The 18,852-nt window shown below is 51.6% G+C and overlaps 2 protein-coding genes across 2 annotated transcripts; one reads left to right on the forward strand and one right to left on the reverse strand.

Annotated features, from left to right (window-relative positions):
* Positions 1–377: 377 nt before the first annotated feature.
* Positions 378–10,163, reverse strand: POU2AF2 (POU class 2 homeobox associating factor 2). Its single transcript, XM_080366449.1, has 5 exons — positions 9,941–10,163; positions 7,219–7,328; positions 2,767–2,809; positions 1,714–2,009; positions 378–1,142 (listed from the first exon to the last, which is right to left on the reverse strand). Exons 1-5 carry the CDS (start codon positions 10,008–10,010, stop codon positions 741–743), a joined length of 921 nt encoding a protein of 306 aa, XP_080222575.1. The 5' UTR covers positions 10,011–10,163; the 3' UTR covers positions 378–740.
* Positions 10,164–13,492: 3,329 nt separating this feature from the next.
* On the forward strand, positions 13,493–18,788 carry HINFP (histone H4 transcription factor). Its single transcript, XM_080366429.1, has 9 exons — positions 13,493–13,845; positions 14,057–14,283; positions 14,492–14,603; positions 15,096–15,248; positions 15,811–15,888; positions 15,982–16,102; positions 16,209–16,347; positions 16,646–16,770; positions 17,453–18,788. The coding sequence occupies exons 1-9, from the start codon at positions 13,683–13,685 to the stop codon at positions 17,973–17,975; spliced, it is 1,641 nt and encodes a 546-aa protein (XP_080222555.1). The 5' UTR covers positions 13,493–13,682; the 3' UTR covers positions 17,976–18,788.
* Positions 18,789–18,852: the final 64 nt, after the last annotated feature.

Genomic DNA, 18,852 nt, shown 5'->3' on the forward strand with positions numbered 1-18,852 from the left:
GCTTCCTTGGGCGCACATCAGCGGACAGCACAGTGCCCCAGCCACCCCTGCCAGCGCCCTAAGCTGTCTGCCAAGCCCTGGCGCAGTGTGGGGGGCTTTATCTGGTTGTAGCCTTCTGTGCGGTGGGCTCAAACGTGCCACACTTTGGCTACCCTGGCCGCAACTGCTGCCCAAGACGATGGCACGTGCACAGCAGGCTAGCGTTGGGGACGCACGTTTACGCTGCTGGGTGACCAGATGCTGTTATACAGACAGTGTGATTAACGAGGGCTTCCCTCAGCCCCCACCTGCTCCCCAGCCTTCCCAAACCTCTTCTGGTAATATTGCTCTGTAGATGTAGTTTAGGGTTTAGAGCAACCTGTTTTCTCAGCATCCGAGAAGAAGTTCCTGGCATCCTTGTTTGTAGGAAAGGCCCATAGAATGCAGATATTTTCCAGGCCATGTATTTCACTTGTAGTACAGTGGTACTGTGAGCAATGACTTTTATAAGGCACTAGAAGGCATCACTATAAGCTATTATAAGCTTATATATATATATATAAAAAAATATGTATAAAATATAAGCTATAAGATTGTATTTCTAATGTGATTCCAAGTGATTGTGTTTCTAACCAGAGCATAAAGCATTGCATGTTGTTAGCATCCTCTGTTTGAAGGACCAGCTGTAGGAAAAAGCATGCAAGTAATTAATTTGCTGCAGTAATGATCCATTTTTCTTTTTCTCCAGCTATTACCTCTTATCAGTAAGTTCTCCGGCCTTCGTAAGTCCCCCAGATGGGACTTCCATCCTCTTTTGCCCAGGCAGAGTTATCATGAAGGGGTGGCGTCTCCGAGGACTGCTCCGCCGAGAGGTGGCTCATCCTGGAGGTAAGCTCGTTTGCCACAGAAATGAAGGGTGGGAAGGAGTAGGGTGAGGTGGCAGCGTAGCTGGGGGTGTAGTGGACATCTTCAAGGGGATGCAGAGGGTAGGGCTGGGCTCCGGGGATGGCTGGGGTCCAACCTGAGCTTCGGTATGGAGAAACACCTCCGGACTCGTGTGAGGAGAGGCAGCTGGCGCTAGCGGGCAGTGCTTGCAGAGGGTCTGAGCACACCCCGTCCGGCTGGTTGAAGCTGTCGGGTGAGGTCTGCTCCCAGGGCTCCCTCTGCACGGCAGTGGGGAGAGAAGGCAAGAAAGACCCTTAAGAATAAAAGCTTGTCCTGGTGGTAATGGCATATCCCAGAGCCTAGCTGGGAGCACTCACAAGGGTTTCTGTTGCTCTAGGGCAGTATTTGGTGTTAAAACTGTCGAAAGGAAACATCCGTGCTGCCAGTAGCGGGAAAGGCCTGGAACAGGCTCCCAGTGGGATTGAGCAGCCCTGACCCGGCAGGGCCTGGGGGTGTGAATGGGGCTGGCTCCGTGGGAGCAGCAGGGATGGGGACAGGCAACAGCGTGGAGCCAAAAACCTAAGGAGCTTAATGGAGTAGTTGCTTTGGGGAGCAGGGAAGGTTGTTAACCTAGGAGCTGGTCTCCAACAGGAAGAGGGCACAATTAGACAGAGGACGGGATCAAAGAGAAAAAAACGTTCCCCCTCAGCCCTGCCCCACTGCTGCGTGCTCTGCCGTGGCTGCCTCCTGCAACAGGCACGTCCCTCCCGCACGAGTCCCCCGGACCTAACCCCGGCTTTAGGTTGGGTGATCTTTCATCGGGTGACTGACAGCCATAGGCTCACTCACTAGTAGGAAGTGCGCTGTGTCATTAGGGAAGGATGGCAGGAGAGGGGGCACAGAAGGGCTGAAGAAGGAGCTGGTACCAGCTGTGAGGGGAGTAGCACGGTAATCCCCGTATTGGTCGGTGAGATATGGGTCCAGAAGTGCCGGGTAGCCCTGAGTGGCAGAGGAATCGCACGAGAAAGGCTTGGACCCTAGAGGGGACAAGCAGACATCGCTGACAAACTGCTTTGTGTTGTGGAAATCCAACTCAGTTGTGAAGGATCTCCTGACGCCGCAGTAACCAGCCATGGTAGGTAAGCCTGTGGTGGTCAGAAAAAGAGGTTGGCTAAAGGGAAACTGTAACAGCAGCACCTGGGGAGCCACAGAGCTACGGGTACCTCTGCAGGTGCAAAGGAGAGCCCTTTTCCCTCTAGCATCACCCAGGGCAGGAGTCAAACCTCTCCTGAAACAGGTGTGTCAGCCCAAGTGCTTTTAGCACCTCGGACTTCCCTGATCCAGCTGACGACCTCCATCCGCAGCAAGCCAAATGTATTTTGGGAAGCTTCTAGCATGAGCCTGGGGGAGGTTGAGGTTGGTTTTGCCAGCCTTTGCTTCTTCCGTGCTCTGCTACAGCCCTTGTGGAGGAGGATGGGGTCACAGCTGCAAAACCACCTGCCATCTGTTCCAGCCTCACTCCTCTTTCCCTGCTCAAGAGCTCAAGCAACAAAACAGGTCAGCAGCTCCTGTTTCCTACTTTCTCTCTTCAGCTCCAGGGAAAACTGGAAGATGCAGAGGGAAAAGAAGGGGTTCTGCATGGCGCCACTATCAAAAGAGGTGGGAACTGCTTTAATTACCTCTCTTTCCCCTTTTTGGGAATTTCATACCAGGTTACAGGGGTCTTTCTCTTATTACCACTGCTCCTGTTTTGACTCTTTCAATTACTTTCCTCCTGGACCCCCACTCTGAGGGGTGGACCTGCCCCAGCGGTCCTTTGCTCGCTTCATGTCCTTTGGAGAAGCAGCAGTGCCAACTGTCCCACCCGCGTGGAAGCTATTTACTGGTGGGGGAAAACCTCACCTGGAATTTGGACAAACGGTGACTGCGGTGTGCTGGTGCTGCCCTGCAAAAGATAAAGATATGTTAAAAAATGTCTTTTCAAAGCACGGCAGCTCTGTAAGATCAGAGCTTGGGAAGGTGTCAGTGTAATTCAGACACACTATTTGAGCCTCGGTGCTATCAGTGTGAAGAGCTTTACGAGATTTTAAGCCTGGGGCCTCTGAGGTATTAGCAGATAGAGGCTAAGAACAGATTTTGAGGGTCTTGTGTAGAGCGGATAACAGTAGAAGTATCAAGATAACTGGCTTCTTTTTGATAACTGGCAGGGACCCTTGACGCAGGCGTAACACTCCGCAGTGATTTTGGTGTTGGCACAAAAGAGGTCTCAATAAGATGGTGTCTGAGCTCTTGGCAGGGCTCTGCACTGCCCACGTTCTAGCTCAGCTCTCCTGTGCTGCATCTACTTGCCACAGAGCCGCTTTAGCTGGCCCATTCTAGCCGGCCAAGCAGGCTGTGTGTAGAAGGCCTATTTGGGTGCCACAGCAATACCGCTAATAATAACCTCCTCTCGGTCCCTAGGCAAGGGAGAATTAGCACCGAGTGACCCTGGTGCTCGCAGAGGTTAATTCCTTACAAAGCACCGTGGCAACGGCATCTGCAGAGCTCAGACACACAATTTCACCAAGTTCTGTTTCTGGACCACTGAACCCACGCAGCAGAAATGCAGTGCCCACAGCTGCATTTACTTCAGCCGCGCTGTCGCTCTGGCCAGCGGCGGTGGCATGCTATTTTCGGTTTGCATAGCACAAACAGGAGGTTCCTGCCATAGCAAGCAACCAAATTTAGAGGTTTAGATTTGAATTAAATTTGCCAGTGCTAGGACTTCCTTTTAATGCTGAGGGAGGTTTGCAGCTGCTCCCTGCTCCGTCATGAAAATGAGCTCTGAGCCCACACAAGTCACAGGGGCTGTGGGAGCGAGAGGAGGTGTCAGGAAGGAGCCCTTTGGCTCGCGGGTAGATGAGAGTGTTCACGTTGCAGGGTCAGGGCCGGGGCTTGCACCTGTCTCCAGCTGGGCCATTTTCAGCTGCAGACCTCGGTGAGGATCGTAGCTGGTGATACACGCTGCCCTGCAAAGCTAAAGCCTCCACATGCAAATCTGGTCTCAGCAGACACCCCTCCCTCAGCATCCAGGTCACTTTAGTAATACCTTCTCCTGGTTCGAGGGTTTTATCCCACCACCTGCTCTGCCTGCCCATGGCCATCTTATCCTTTACGCAGCTCGTGTTGCATTCGCTGAGGAGGAACCTCTTTGAAAGTAATGGTGCAGGCCTCTGCGCTAGTGTTTAGACCCCAGTCTTAACTGTCCCCTGGCAGCCCTAATATTGTGTTTGAGGAAAACGTTGAGTTAGGAGGTGCAGGTAGTACAGACACTGTCTACAGGTTGGGCTGCAGTGATGAGAGCTGGGATGCTTTGCTGGAGGGACAGGAAGGTCCCTGAGCACGGCTGCCAGCCTCTGGTATGGAGCATTTCAAATTACCAAGCTCATCTTTGATCCTGGCTGTTCAACAGCCAGTGAAACTATCTGACTGTGTCACAGGCAGCAGGTCCTCTCGCACACACCTGTGATGGATAGCCTCAGAGCTGAATTAGCTGCCAGGGCTTCACTTGCCTTAATTAAATTCCTAGAGCCTCTGCAGCATCTGCTGCTTTGGCCTCCCCTGGCACAGGCACCCAGGTACTTTTAGAGACCAACATTTCACTTGCCTCCTGGCTCCTTATCAGGCGATGAATGGCTCGGCTTAATTGAAGCCCATTAGTTCATTTCCTCCTTGCATTACTTCCTTACAGTGCTGTAGCACTGGGGTAGCTGGATCTTCTGCAACACATCGGTGTCTGTTTAGCATCACTTCAGCCCACAGCACGTTCAGTTATTGATAAGCTTGGTCTCAGCCTGCCTCGCACACGGTGGTGGGGCAGGGATCCTGGCTGGGGGTCCTCCAGAGAGCTGTGTTGCTTCGCTGCCTTCGTAACCCAGGAATGTTGTTCAGCTACAAGGCTGCCTCGGGCAGGGCACTAAATGTAAGGATCCAGGTCAAAATAATGGCCTGGCCCTGTAATGGGGGGACCTATGGTGCCCTCTGACCATACTTTGGTTTCAGTGTATCTCCTCTCTGGGCCCAGCCTGTAGTACAGCAGCTGAAGTGACAAAAATTAACAATAAAAGCAAAGCTTAGTCTGGACGAGGCACCCCACTGGTTTGCTGCCGACGGCCAGCTTGCTGAATGATCTGTCCCTGGCCTCCGCATGCTGCTGGGCGTAGTGCTCCACCCGTGTCCCCATCCGTTTTCCCCCCCTGCGAGAAGAGGTAATCCTTTTATCGTGCAGAGGGTAACTGCTGGTTCCTGCCTACGTGGTGGGTGAGCCAAAGGGGGAAAGGTCAGACCCTGCCTAAAGCCCTGGACCGAGCCCTTCTGCCCTGTGTTGTTGGGAGCTCAGAAGCCCAAATTGTGTGGGTTTCATCGCAGTACGTACATGCTGCTTTCCTATCGTTTGATGTGTGCAGGGCCTGGCTGTTCCGCTGCCTCCGTGAACAGCCCAGCAGCTCAGCTTTGATGAGCGATGACCTTTCCTTAGCAGCACAGATCTCCTCCACAGACCTCCCCTTGCACAACAAAGGCTTACTGATTTTGGAGCAAAGATCACGTTTGAACAAAAGATGCAGCTAAATTACACTGCATCATAAATATACAAAGGGGTGTTCAGTTATCTGCCATTTGCTTTGATTCTGGATTATATTATGTCAGATAAACAGAGCTGCACTTACAGCTGTTCTTTTCATGATACGTTCGAGCAAATACGGATGTTTGCCCTGCACAATAATTTTTCGTCTCTCATAGGGAATTAGCAACAGGGCTGATTTTGCATTAGAGACGCACACAACTGCTAAGCTTTGGAATAAAAAGCAAAGGGTAATAAAGCAAGCAGCAAGTGTTTTACAGTTCCTAGGGCTTTGGATTGCAACTGTTGAAATTTCCGCCTCCAGAAAGGGAGCAAGTAAGGCATGATAGTCATCAGCCAGGATCTGTTTTCTCAGTGAGTGCAAACACAGCAGTTGCTTCCTGCTGCTCCCCAAAACAGCCTTCCTAAAAGCCTGACTGGTGGGAGCATGTATTTTCCAGTGACTGCCCGTGGCTCAGGGGGTCTTCTGCCTCTCTGAATTAGCTGAAGGCTGTGAAGATATCTATGGCTAGATCTTGCTTTGTTTGGTAATGCCCATGATTTGGCAAGGCAACATTGGGCAAGCCAACGATGACAAAGAAGGCAAAGAAGGCAACAAAGCCAACTAAGGCAACAAAGCCAACAAAGGCAATGAAGGCTACGAAGCCAACGAAGCCAACGAAGGCTACGAAGCCAAAAAAGCCAATGAAGACAACAAAGCCAATGAAGACAACATAACCAACGAAGGCAACAAAGCCACCAAAGCCATGTTTTGTTGCATAGAATTAATATCCATGAAAGCAACAGCCAGAAAAATACTCGCAAGTCCCTCTGAGGTCTTTTTGTTTCACTAGAGGCAGAAAGCCTGAAGCAAATGGTCTGGGGTGGGGTGAGGGGGAAGCATCAAAGCTCCTAATATGTGCATTCTGCTTGTAGCAACTCAGGTCTCTGCTCCCAGCATCTTTCAGCATCTTGATGGCATCTCCTCATCTGTCAGTGGCCCTATTGGTCCCAGTCAGCCTGGAAGTGAAGTGCTGCTGCTTGGTAAAGGTGCGTCTTAGAGCCCCAGGGGGATGGCACACTGGGCCACTGGATGCCGCTTGCTGGCACCTGCAATATTGTGTCCTCTTCTGGGGACTGCATCGCTTTTCTGGCTAGTGATTGCGAAAAAACTGTGTGGTGTACTATAATTTGACTTAGGTTTTCTGTTGCTGTAGGACCACTTTAAGAATAAATCATCTTTTACAAAGTGATGCTTGGCCTCTTTCCAGACCATAACATCACGGCATCTTCCCTGGCACTCTAGTATGCCAGAGATGAGCTGGAAGGAGCACAACATTCAGGGAAGAGCATCTATTTTTGTGGCACTGAGTCGTTCAAGTGTAGCTAGTGAAAAAGGAAGTTGCCTTGGAAAGGTGTCATATGGAGGATGTGAAAGGATGAGAAATTTAGCATTACTGATTTGCTTAAAAAAAAAAAAAAAACACAACCAACTTTAATTCCTCAAAGGTTCACAGATGTAAAAAAAAAAAAACCAAACCAAACAAACCAAGAAGCCATCTGTGATCTTTTGGGGCAAACACTAGTGTTGCAAATGTTTTTGCTATTCCCTGTCAGTATTGGTAATGCCCTGAAATCAATGTAAACTGCCTTTAAACCCAGGGATTACATGACATGACTTTTCTGGTTTAAAAAAAAGGGGGTGGGGGGGTGGGGGGGGGAGTGGGGTGGGGAGGAGGAGTGCAGTGACTTACACTGAAGCGGGAGCCACTGCTCTGCCTGGATCGTTTTTCAGCAAGAAGATCTTTGACTGTGTGTTTCACTCGCACTCCTTGGTACACCCGTTTGCCAAAATCTGTAGGGACTGAGGGAATGAAACCAGCATTAGAGGAGTTCAGTGAAAGCATAGAGCAGCTGGAAGAGGTTGTTGTGGAAGAAGCGAATCGATCGTCTCTGTCCACCAAGTTAGGAAGGAAGCATATAAGACTGCTGTTGTTAATACAAAATCATCCCTTGGGAGCCCAACAGCGAGGGCTGCTCATTTGCAGAAAGCAAAGACCGAGGTGCCCTACCCTGTATTTCAGTACTGGGTGCCAAGTGGTTTCCCTGCAGCTCCCTCGCTGCCAGATGGTTTTGGGGGATCCTACATTTCCCCTTTGGGCCAGCAACATTTGGTTTAACCATACAGCCCCTATTGCTTTCAGCAGAGCTGCTGTGGTTTAGCCCCTCCTTGCCCTGCTGGAGTTGCTGGCTTTCAGCACGTAGCTCTGTGAGCTTTGGTTGCAGCGTAGCAAAGGTGGAAATACCCTGGACAGTTGGTGCAGCTCCTCTGAATGGTGATGTGAATCACAGTGCAGATCTGGGGAAAGGAAAAGGAGCTGACTGCTCAGTCTGCTTTGTATCAACAGCAAATACAGACAGGTACTTGGGGACTCTGTTTTATCAAGGTTGAGGAAAGCACAAAAAGGGGTACAGTCACCCAAGAGGCTGATGGCAAGCCTGGCTCTCTTTATCTTGACCTGCCTGGAATAAAGCACAACCTGTCCGTTGGGTCTGTGTGACTTTTGGTGTGAGGCATCTGTCCTCTTCCTCCGCCCAGATAAAGCTTTGTGAGATCTGCCTTGTGTACAGGCGTTTTGGCACAAGTGAGGGCACAGAGGCATGAGGTACAATACCAGGGACAGCTCTTTTATCCTGCCAGAACAGAGAGCTTGCACCTGTGGCACCAGGGAGGAGCGTCCATGCGGGCTTTCATTGCAACCTGCCAGAGAAAAAGGTAACTTTGAAGCTAATCCCTTGGAAAACACTCAGCCGTGTTCTCCTGAGAGAACACAAACGGCCATTCTACAGCTGATGTGTTTGATCTCTGAAATTGTGATTTATCATTTTGCCCTTTTGCTTTTCAGGATGTGTCATTTGGCTCCATTTATCGCTTTCATGCATGTGGCATTGTGTCCCCAGGTGCACATACATGTGCAGAGATTAGGAAGGGAAGAGGAGAGGATCTGAACAACACAGAATCTCGGTGCTGGCTTAGGGCTACCCCAAACATTTTCTGTTGGGCCACAGCAATTGCAATTTTGGGCAACTGCAACTTGGTTTTGGTGTTTGAGTAGCAATCGGAGAGACTTCAGCCAAGACTGGGCACAAGGCAAGCATTGCAAGAGGCAGTACCCCAAAAATCTTATGATCAAAATAGAGGTGAATGCTGACTCTGCATACCAACCAGCGAGTATCTGTGGACGAGCCAGGACAGAGACAGAAATGGATATCAGTTCTTGCACCTGAGAAGAATCTGTACAGTGAGGCTCTCATTTCCATGGCTCAAGGAAGAAATCTCCCTCCCGTAGTGCCTTCTTAGGACTGTTTTACTGAGAGCAGTTGGAAGCATGGGCACCCAGCGTGCACATGTAGCTGGAGCTCAAAAGCTGCGGTAGAGCCGGTGTAAGTGTCATAAACAGCTACATTTCTGCGTTGAAAACTTCACATCTTTGCATGAGAATTCTTTTAGAGGTAACAGCATTGCTGTTTGATAGAAAACTGAACCGTACAGCATAGTTCATTGAGCTCCAGTATGGTTTGATACCTGTGATAACTTGTGCAGCCTTTGCTAGCTGCATCCAGGCTTTGATTCAGAACAGAATTTCTGGAGAAGGACTGATGCCAAGGAGGCAGTCATGTTTAATTTTCAGAATGGGGATATTTCTAAAATAGTGTCGCTGGAAAAGCTGTGAGCAGCTTTTATTCTTTTATTCTGTAGTTTGATATTGCCAAGTCTTACAACCTCTCTTTTATTAACTGACCTTGCTTCTCCGTGACCATTTCTAGCAAGTGTCTGATGCTCTGCACTTCTGCCGTCCTGTTTTCCTGACCTCTTTACTATGGTCTAAAGACGTAAAGAAAAACACTTCCACACCTTCTCACTTTTACACGCGGGTGCTGTGCTATTGAAGTGACTTCACTCATATACCCACAGTTAGCCCTCTGCTCAAATTCTTAAAAGTACATGATGTAACAGCTCTGTCCTCTAACCCTGGCTTTAACTTAGCCATCCAGCCTCACGTAACCAAACCTGTTGCTTTCAGCGAGTTATTCAGCAGGATCTGATGCTGAGCTGTTGCAACTCCACAGAACTTCGCTATTGGCAGCATCAGAGAAGGGAATGCTAATTTAGGCCTAAGTTTATATAATTTTCAAGCAAATGAAATCATATTTCACATCACTTTGGTCTAACTGCCTTTTGGAAAAATATTGCATTGTGAAGGAATATAAATTCAGTCTAGAGAAGGTGGAACATGCTAATAGATACTACTAAATTCTTGGGACATTAAAGATGCCACATGTTGATTTTAGATGATTCTTCTGACTTTTTTTTTCTTAAAATATGAGCTCAAGGATAGCACAGTATGTTCTTTCCCTAGTATTTCCAAGATGATGCATCTTTATGGTGAGAAAAGTCAAGGTGCTGGAACTCACCTGTTTCCATTGTTGTCACTGCTGACAAGTCCCAGCTCTCAGATTCTGCAGGACTTTGGAGAAGGGCCATCCGTCATGAGCTTCCCAGCGCAGAGTGAGGTCTGTGCTCATACTCCACTGGTAAAGTTCCAGCTGAGCCTGATGGAAATACGTTTTCTGCAATTTAGTGATGTCTCCATGATACCTTGTTTGGGATTTGCTTAAATGCAAATCTCTTGATGTGTGTTTCACTCCAATTTGCATGGTCAGTGTGGATCATTTCCCAAAGACTCTCTTTCCTGTCTGAGCTGACATTTCATGGATGAAAACTGCAGTTTACTGACAGAATAATCTTGAGTTCCAGTGAAAGGCTGGTAACTCTTGCAGTGATGAGCCATCTCCTTACAGGTGAGGAACCTGGCTGGAAAAACAAGGCTTGGGACAAGAGCATCTTCTTGTGTGTAGTGTGAGATACCCATGTGCTGTGGAAGATGCACACAGGAGACCTTACTCGGAGTAGTAGTGTCTCTCTGGGATCCCACCGGCTAGCTTGTGCATTACACAATTCACACTGGATATCTGGACGCTGTGAACCCTGTGAGGCTTTGCATGGCATCCGCTAGCATCTGTGGGAAGAGGGGTAACACTCAGCCATGGACAGCATGCTCGTGGGACTGGCAGGAGCATCCTTTAGCAAACCCGCATGCTCCTGGGGCAGGGAGCATGGTTTGGAGTTTGGCTCTCTGTTATCAAGCAAGAGGTCCTCTTTCTGAAGGTCTAAGGTTGGTCTCCAGTTGAGCAGCCAGGAGGGGAAGCAGCAGCCAGTAAAGGAACTGTTCTTACGCTGCTGCTGGAGTCCGATTCAAGGGACCCCGGGCCAGGTTAGCTATAGTCATTCCTCTCTTCCCAGCCTCCAAACGGTAGCAAGTCTGTTTCTGCAACATCTGAACCAAGAAGCAGCATAAAGCCTTTAAACTCTTCTTTAAGCACCGTCGCTCGTATTGTAGTTCTGAAACATATCCACGCTTGCTGGAAGAGTGCCATTTCCCTCGCAAGGTGGCTAGCACAACCCATCAATATGGTGAGGACAGGCTGTGATGAGGCAGACACTCTCTAGAGCTTTTTGGTACAAGTAGGGTGGGCTGGTGCACAGCATTGCTGTGCTCGTCTTACATGAGCAGGACAAGACTGGCGCCAATATGTTCCTCATAATTAAATATTTCTCCTCTTGTGGAGTCTGCTGCCAGCTTGCGGGTCTATTAGGTAAGGTCTGTCCCTCTCTGTAATTCCACGTCCTTTCCCCAGCATTGGCCCAGAGGTTAATTTGGCCTGTCATATGAACTGCCTTCCTGGGGAAGGCTATAGTTTTTTAAATGTAATTATTCTTTTCCTTCAGAAGAAAAATAAAATACAGAGAGCAGCAGCTGGCAAAGCCTGCATCTGCTCAGGCCATTAAGGCAAGTGGGGAATGGAGAGCTGAAATAGCATCCTTTGTAATTCCTGATTTAAAGAATCAGTCACCAATTTTCAAGAGTGGAGGTTATCTTTATTCAGCAGCGCTGGGTGCATGGGGGGATTGCTCCACCAAAGTCATGCACACCTGAAGTGACGAATTATCTCACTTCATACAATAAAACAATGAATACTCAATTAACGCCTATACATATTCACTACCTAAACCCACCTACTCTCACTTCGTATGTTAATTAGCTTATCAGTCCTTCGCTTGTGCAAATTCTTCCAAGAATTGTGGGCAGGGGTCTCCGGGACATGGGCAGTGGTCTTTGGGAGGAAGGCCGTAGGTCTTCCTCATGGTGTACTTTTCACCCTTTGCCTGGAACGTGGTGGTCTTGTAAGTTTGCAGTGTTCTTATCGGTCTGAGCTAATTTATGTCCTTGTCGACCATCTGTTTCTTATTCTTGTTTCTTTTAGTCGCTCCCTCTAGATAACTTATAAACAGGCCCCTTGTTAAAGTTAAAGAAAGAGAAACAAGACTCCTTCTTTCATAAACTATATGGTTACATGACCTAATTACTATACCTACATTCTCTGAGTAAATATATTTACACTTAACTTATTGTCCCTATTCCATACAATTTCTTCATACCATTAGGACCAGGTGTCTTTTTAAAGATAATTAGTACATTCTTTACGTCACCAATTCAAGAATTTAGTGCATCCTCAATGCTACCTCAGTAATGAGGGTCTCTGAATGTTTGTCAACTCTTGGACAAACAAAAGCGCGGGCACTTTGTTCTTTATATAAATTGTGCATAGTTCATTATTCATTCCTAGTATTCTTAATTTCCAGTTGGGTGTTCTGTCAGCTCAGACACAAAGCTCAGGACCAAGAGGACGTGACACAATCAAGCTCATGGAAGACTCAAGCTCCCATATATACAGTCTTTCACCATGTATATACTTTCTCTTGTGTAAAACAAGTCTTATTGTGTCCTGGCCGTTCCTGGACACCCCGTCCTGGTAGCCGCAGGTGCCTTGGGTTCAGCAGACAGGTGATGGAATGGGCAGGGAGTGCCAGGCAGGTTGGGAGAGCCTGGGCAGGTGTCAAGTCCCACCAACAGGTTTTGCTTGCCACCTGCCTCCTGGCAGGCTTCCCGGATAGCTCTGTCTTCCGTGCTGGATATTTATATACTTTGGTTAGAATAGACGAGCTGAATCCCGGCCCCATCCAAGCCAATAGCTTTGCACTTTCTAGCCGGTCCAGGGGTTTTCTGTACTGATCAGAAAATAATGTTGAAAACAATGGATCCTGCAGAATACAGAGATAAACTAAACACTCAGCCAGCCTTCCTTTAGGTGAGAGATAAATCTTATACTATGTTTTCATTTGAAAAAGCATCAGGCCCCAATTTTCTCTGTAATTTAGTGAATTTGGTCATGTGCTTTCCATTCCCATCAGAGAGGAGAGCCGGTGTGTGTGGCAGGAGCTGCAGATTGTGTGCTGGCACATTCAACCCACATTTTGTGGCACATTTAGTACAATCTCTTTGGTTTTAGCATGGCATTTACCTGTGCCAAAGCAAAATTCCTGAGGATCGTGTCTCTCCTGTGTTACAGAAGCCTGGAAAAGCAGATGTAATGCTCAATGCGTATTTGTTTTATTCAGATTTTCCTTTCAACCTGCCTTCTCCTGCCTGAGCAAGGGGCCTACGTGGCGCCGAGCAGCGGCTGCAGCCGGCAGCGGACCCTCACCTTCGGCCGGGGAACACGTTCTGGAGGCACCGGAGAGAACTGCTGCGGCCTGTGCCGGCCTTCACGCTCCGCTGCCGCCAGGTGTGGCCCCTCCGCCACCAGGGTGGTCCCGGCTCCCGGGAGAGGGGCTCCGCCGTCCCAAAGGCGCCCCAGTCCCGCCGGCGCCTCAGCCCCGAGCGCCCAGGAACCCTGGTGAGGCGGCGCCGCTTCCCGCCGGGCCCGCTCGACCGCTGCACGCCCGCGGCCGGGTCCTGCGCGGCGATTGGTCGGCGGCTCGGCGGGGCCGGCTGCTATTGGGCGGGCGGGCGCGGTCCGTTGGGTTGCGGCGCCCCCCGGCGGGGCAGGGGCGGGCGCGGGCGCGGGGCGGGTGAGCGAGCGAGGCGGGGTTGCGCGGCTCCCCCTGCCCCGCCACCGGGCCCCGGGGCTCAGCCCCGGCCCCGCCGGGCCCTGCCCGACAGCGCCCGGGCCCGCCTCGGCCGGTGGGTGGCCGCCACGGTGAGAGGGCCCCTCGGCGTCTGTGCCCTGCCCGTCAGGGCCGGCGGGCCCGGCCATGCCGCCCGCCAAGGCCGGTGGCAAGGGGGCCTTGGTGCTGCAGTGCGAGTGGGAGGCGTGCACCTACGTGGCCTCGAAGATGGAGGAGTTTTGCGAGCACGTAGCCCAGCACCTGCAGCAGCACCTTCCCGGGGAGCAGCGGGACGAGGTGGACCCTCTCGGTAAGGAGCCCGGGCCCGGAGCCCTCCTTTTTCCCCCAGGTGGGTCGTTGTGAGAGAATCGGCCTCCTCCTGAGGAGCGCTGCCGGGCACAGGAGCGGAACCTTGGGGCAAAAAATCCGTGGTGTTTCTCGCTCTCTGCGGGAACCTGAGCTTTACTTGGAGAGTTTCCATCAGACCTTTACGGCCTGTGTATTTCCTGTTTGTGTTGCAGAGGAATACACGTGTTTGTGGCAGGAATGCGGTTTCTGTTCCCCGGAGAGCTCAGCTGACCTCATTCGCCACGTCTATTTCCACTGCTACCACACCAAGCTGAAGCAGTGGGGGCTGCGGGCCCTGCAGAGCCAGTCAGATGTGAGCCATTGCCAGCTGGACTTCCAGAGCCGCAATATCATCCCTGAGATCCAGGAGAATTTTCTGTGCCTGTGGGAGTACTGTGAGGTGAGAGCAGGGGACCCGGGTTCACTCTACTACATGTTACCTGTGATGGGGCAGCCAAGGGAAGGAGAGCTGCTCCTGTCCTGCAGCTCACCTGCATGCCTGCCTGCCAGCTCTGTTCGTACCTGGGTGAAAGCATCCATTGTGTTCTGGCTGAGCCAGCTCATGCTGATCTCTTCACCCCATTTTGTCTGTCCTTGCTCCTCAACAGAGATCATTTGATAATCCCGAGTGGTTCTATCGGCACGTGGAGGATCACAGCTTCTGTTCGGAGTACAAGGCAGCAGGGAAGGAGAACCATGTGGTCCTCTGTGGCTGGAAAGGTTAGTGAGTGCATGCAAGGTCTCTCTAGACAGCTGTGCACAGGGCTGGATTGCAAATGTTGTCCAGGAGAGCTCTGCGCTCCTTGGCAGAGTTTCAGAGAGAGCATCTTGAACTTAAAAAATATGTGTGCATGGTCCTAACAGTGAAATGTTCCTGTAGAGTTTCCTTCAGGGGATCCAGTTGAGTGCTTAATATTGAACTTTTCATTTATATTTAATTAGTACCTAGAAGAAAAGGTTCCAGTTTATTTCTTTCAGTAATTTCTCTCTCTTGTGTTTGTGCAATTGTCTTAGCCACTTACAGGGGCGGGGTGGCCCACAACAGCTGTAGACTAGTGATCTCATCCTGCTGTGACCCTGCTCTGGGGGCTTTTTGGAGGAGGGAGTTGATCGTTGCTAGTCAAAGCAAAAGCGAGAATCCTGCTATTCAGCCAGATTGTGGATCATGGCCCATGTGTGGAGGATGTTAATGGCATTCTGTTGTTTGTTTAGACTGTGATTGCACCTTCAAGGGGCGCTGCAAACTGCGGGAACACTTGCGCAGCCACACACAGGAGAAGGTGGTGGCCTGTCCTACCTGCGGGGGGATGTTCGCCAACAACACCAAGTTTTTTGACCACATTCGACGTCAGACTGCACTGGACCGTGAGCTCCTGCGGGCAGGGGAGGAGTGGGTTGTGAGCAGTCCTCTGGTTGGGCCATTGCCTGTTCTTTACGAGCAAAGGGCACAGGCGTGCTTGGAAACAGCCTGGCTTCTCTGATGGCTGGGAACGCAGACGCTGATGAATCTCTGGGAAGTGTCGTCTTGCGGACACGGGAGGGTTGGAGGCTGACAAGGCCGCACATGGCTCACAGTGCTGCAGCCAGAGGTGTTTGTCCTGTAGGGACAGCTGGGCACTTGCAGCACCACTGGGATTTGCTTGCTGAGTTCCCTTATGCTGTGCTGGTGATGTGTGCGTGTGATGGTTGCTCCCCAGTTTGTGCACTGGCAGCACAGGGAGGCAGATCAGTCTTTGCAAGCAGTTCTTTGTTTGGCTTTGTAGTCAGTGTCTGCTCTCTCTGCCTGGAGAGAAGAGTTCCCAGCTCCACCGTAACTACCTCTTTTTCTCGCTTGCTGTTCTTTGTGCTGTTCTCTCTGCTTTGATCTCTTTTTCTCACCACCACCACCACCGCCACTGCCCCTTTCTTCCTGGTCCCGATGCTGCAGAGCAGAGGTTTCAGTGTTCTCTCTGCTCTAAGAGGTTTGCCACAGAGAGGCTGCTCCGTGACCACATGAGGAACCATGGTGAGTAAAGGCATCTTCTCCCAACTGAGATGCTGAGGAGTGTGTGCTCCCCCTTGCTTTGTGATAATGTTTTCCACCCATTCTTTCACACAGTGAACTATTACAAGTGCCCTCTGTGTGACATGACCTGCCCGCTGCCCTCTTCTCTGCGCAATCACATTCGTTTTCGGCACAGTGAGGAGCGGCCGTTCAAGTGTGACTACTGTGACTACAGGTGAGGACTGGGGCTTTCCGTCTTCCCAGACTGGTGACAGAGAGGCACCTGGAGGCGTGCGTGTGTGCACGGTATTCAGCTTTGCTCCCTTATAATTTCCTTTTAGCTGCAAGAATCTCATTGACCTGAGGAAACATCTGGACACGCACAGCAAGGAGCCAGCCTATCACTGCGAGCTTGAGTCTTGCAGCTTCACTGCACGTTCCCTCTGCTCCATCAAACTGCACTACCGGAAAGTCCATGAGGTGGGAAGGGAGCAGAGGGATGTTCTGGCGTGTACTCGCTCCCAGCGAGGCTGAGAACCACTAAGTACAGTATGCTGTACAGAAGCATGAGGGGAAAAAAGCTAAAGGCACGTGAAGTGGCCTAGGCTGAGCAGGGCTGTAGGAACGTGAGGTCAGATTGCATTCCTCTCTTACTGCTGCAATGATACCTCATGTCAGTCCTCTCAGAGAACCTGGTTCCTCCTTCCATGCAGATGTGTGGGTACCAGGCCCTCTCATCAGGGAATGGGGTGTTCACATCCCTCTCTCTGCCCTTCAGGGTGACTCAGAGCCCCGGTACAAGTGCCATGTCTGTGACAAGTGCTTCACACGTGGAAGCAACCTCACTGTCCACCTCAAGAAGAAACACCAGTTCAGATGGCCCTCGGGGCATCCTCGCTTCAGGTACTGCCCATCCTTACCTCTTCCCAACCTCCTCTGTAGTGCAAGAGACAGCTGGAGCTGCATCCTGTGTGTTGCTGGAGCAGAAACCCAGCAGTGCTTGGGCTCTGATGTTTGCCTGTAATGTGCTCCAGACCCATTTCCCAGTGGCTGGGAGGCACTGGGCAGCAAGCGTTCGGTGGGGTCTGGCACAGCGACAGGGCGGTGCTGGGTGACAGTTCCAGCAGTAGATCAGAGGTTAGAGGCCAAGACAGCAGTGGTGCCACCGCAGCTGCATCTGGCGGGACACTTCTGAGCTTGGCAGGGGCCAGGTGCAGGTGTCCCACTCTAGAGCAGATCGACCTCTTGACACATGCCTCTGCTGCATTTTCCCTAAGGAACTCCAAAGGGTTTCCCCAGCCTAAAAGCTGGGGGACTTCAAACACTCAGTGAAGCAGAGTGGTAGAAGGAGATGGGCTTGGGAAATGACAGGGGCCTGGCAGAGAGCTCAGGAGCTGCCCCATGGATGTGCTTTTAGGGGTAGGGGCTGAAGAGTTTTTATCTTACTTGCCCAGTATTGTCAGTGTAGCACCGGGCATTGGAACCTAGAATATAGGGCTCCTTCCTTGGCTGCTGCTTCAGACCTGTCTCTTGGGAGGGGGCTGCAGTGTGACTGGCTCCATCACCCCCGCCTGTCTCTGCTCAGGTACAAGGAACATGAGGATGGCTACATGAGGCTGCAGCTGGTACGTTACGAGAGCGTGGAGCTGACAGAGCAGCTACTGGAGGACCGGGAGAAGCGGGGGGAGGCACTGGATGGCTCAGCTGAGTGTGTGGTGCTGTCTGAGGGTGAGGGCAACCTGCAGGGCATTATTCTGGAGGCCCCAGCTGAGGCTCCCGTGGTGGAGAACAGTATCACTGAGCTGCCAGTGGCCCCACTGCGTCCAGCCCCTTGTTCTCCTGACAACCCTGAGCCAGCACGGCCGAGTGCCTTCCCAGGAGCAGCGCTGTCATCGGAGCAAGAGCCAGGCACCCTGGCCAACCCCATCATCCGTGTGGTGAACCGGACCAACGAGCACGGGGAGAGTGAGACTGTGTATTATGTCATGGCCGGCACATCCTCAGAGGAGCAGGTGGCAGCACCTGGTGGGCTGGCTGTGGAGCTGGAGGAGAACGTCATGGACCGTCTGCAGAAGACGGCTGAGGAGCTGGGCATCCAGATCGTGTGAGGTGCTCACCTGCCTCTCTGCATGAGGAAAACTTGGGCCTCCGTGGGATGGGCTGGTGGGGGAAGTTGAGGAGCGCTTGGGGGAGAGGGCTGTGCTTGTCTTCACCTACCTGCAGCTGGCTTAGCTGCCCCAGCCTCGCTGGCTGCTGGCTCGGGTCAGCACGGGGAGAGGGGAAGGGCAGCTTGCTTTCAGTTGTGGGTCAAGTGATCTGAGCTGGAGGAGCTGTCTCGCTCCTCCTTTTAGGGATTAGGGACTAGCAAGCCTCTCCCAGCCATCCAGGAGGTCTGGCTTTAGCTTGACACCGGCCTCCCCATCCTGGTCACTCACGGGTGACGTGGTCCCTGCTGCTGTGCAGCTAAGTCGTCAGCCCTGGCTGAGCCTTGGTCCTCAGCTAGGATCTCCCCAGGCAGGATGGTGTGCTGAGCAGGCACTGCGGCTAAAGCCTCTTCCCTGGGAGGCTCTGTGACCCTTTGCAGGCCTGTTATCCCCCAGCCATACTTTGTTCTCCAAGGGGCGGCGTGTTCTCCTTCCGCCCTCGCCAGCACTTCCCTGCACATCATCTTTCCGAGGTCATTCAGCCGGTGCTGGTGCTGGTGGTTGCGCCACTGATGCCATTACACTGCACTGGTGGCTGCAGGGAGAGGGCTGCAGGTGCTGTCCCTTGCAGGCTACTGCTGCCCCACGGCACTGGGGGCTTGGGAGCTTCTTGCTGCTTTTGTCCTTTCCTGGGTTTCCTCCCCACATTGGGGTTTGGGCTGCTGGCTGGGCAAAGTGTACTTTGGCAAGACAAATAAAAGTCAGACTGCCAGGCCACCCGGTGTCTGGTGTCTGCTTCGGCCCCATCCCTGCCAGCTGTGGCACGTTGTGAGGAGAGGAC

The sequence above is a fragment of the Falco punctatus genome, assembly GCF_963210335.1.
Source record: "Falco punctatus genome assembly, chromosome: 16".
Classification (NCBI taxonomy): Eukaryota; Metazoa; Chordata; class Aves; order Falconiformes; family Falconidae; genus Falco; species Falco punctatus.

What these genes read in the sequence shown, in the direction of transcription:
- POU2AF2 (XM_080366449.1), bottom strand. Translation starts at nt 10,010, where the DNA reads ATGGCCCTTCTCCAAAGTCCTGCAGAATCTGAGAGCTGGGACTTGTCA. An exon ending in GCAGTGGCTCCCGCTTCAGT is followed by an intron (nt 2,810 to 7,218) that starts GTAAGTCACTGC and finishes TATCTTTTGCAG; the next exon opens with GGCAGCACCAGCACACCGCA. An exon ending in ACACAGCGCACTTCCTACTA is followed by an intron (nt 1,143 to 1,713) that starts GTGAGTGAGCCT and finishes ACTGCCGTGCAG; the next exon opens with AGGGAGCCCTGGGAGCAGAC.
- HINFP (XM_080366429.1), top strand. Translation starts at nt 13,683, where the DNA reads ATGCCGCCCGCCAAGGCCGGTGGCAAGGGGGCCTTGGTGCTGCAGTGC. An exon ending in ACTACCGGAAAGTCCATGAG is followed by an intron (nt 16,348 to 16,645) that starts GTGGGAAGGGAG and finishes TCTGCCCTTCAG; the next exon opens with GGTGACTCAGAGCCCCGGTA. An exon ending in TCGGGGCATCCTCGCTTCAG is followed by an intron (nt 16,771 to 17,452) that starts GTACTGCCCATC and finishes GTCTCTGCTCAG; the next exon opens with GTACAAGGAACATGAGGATG.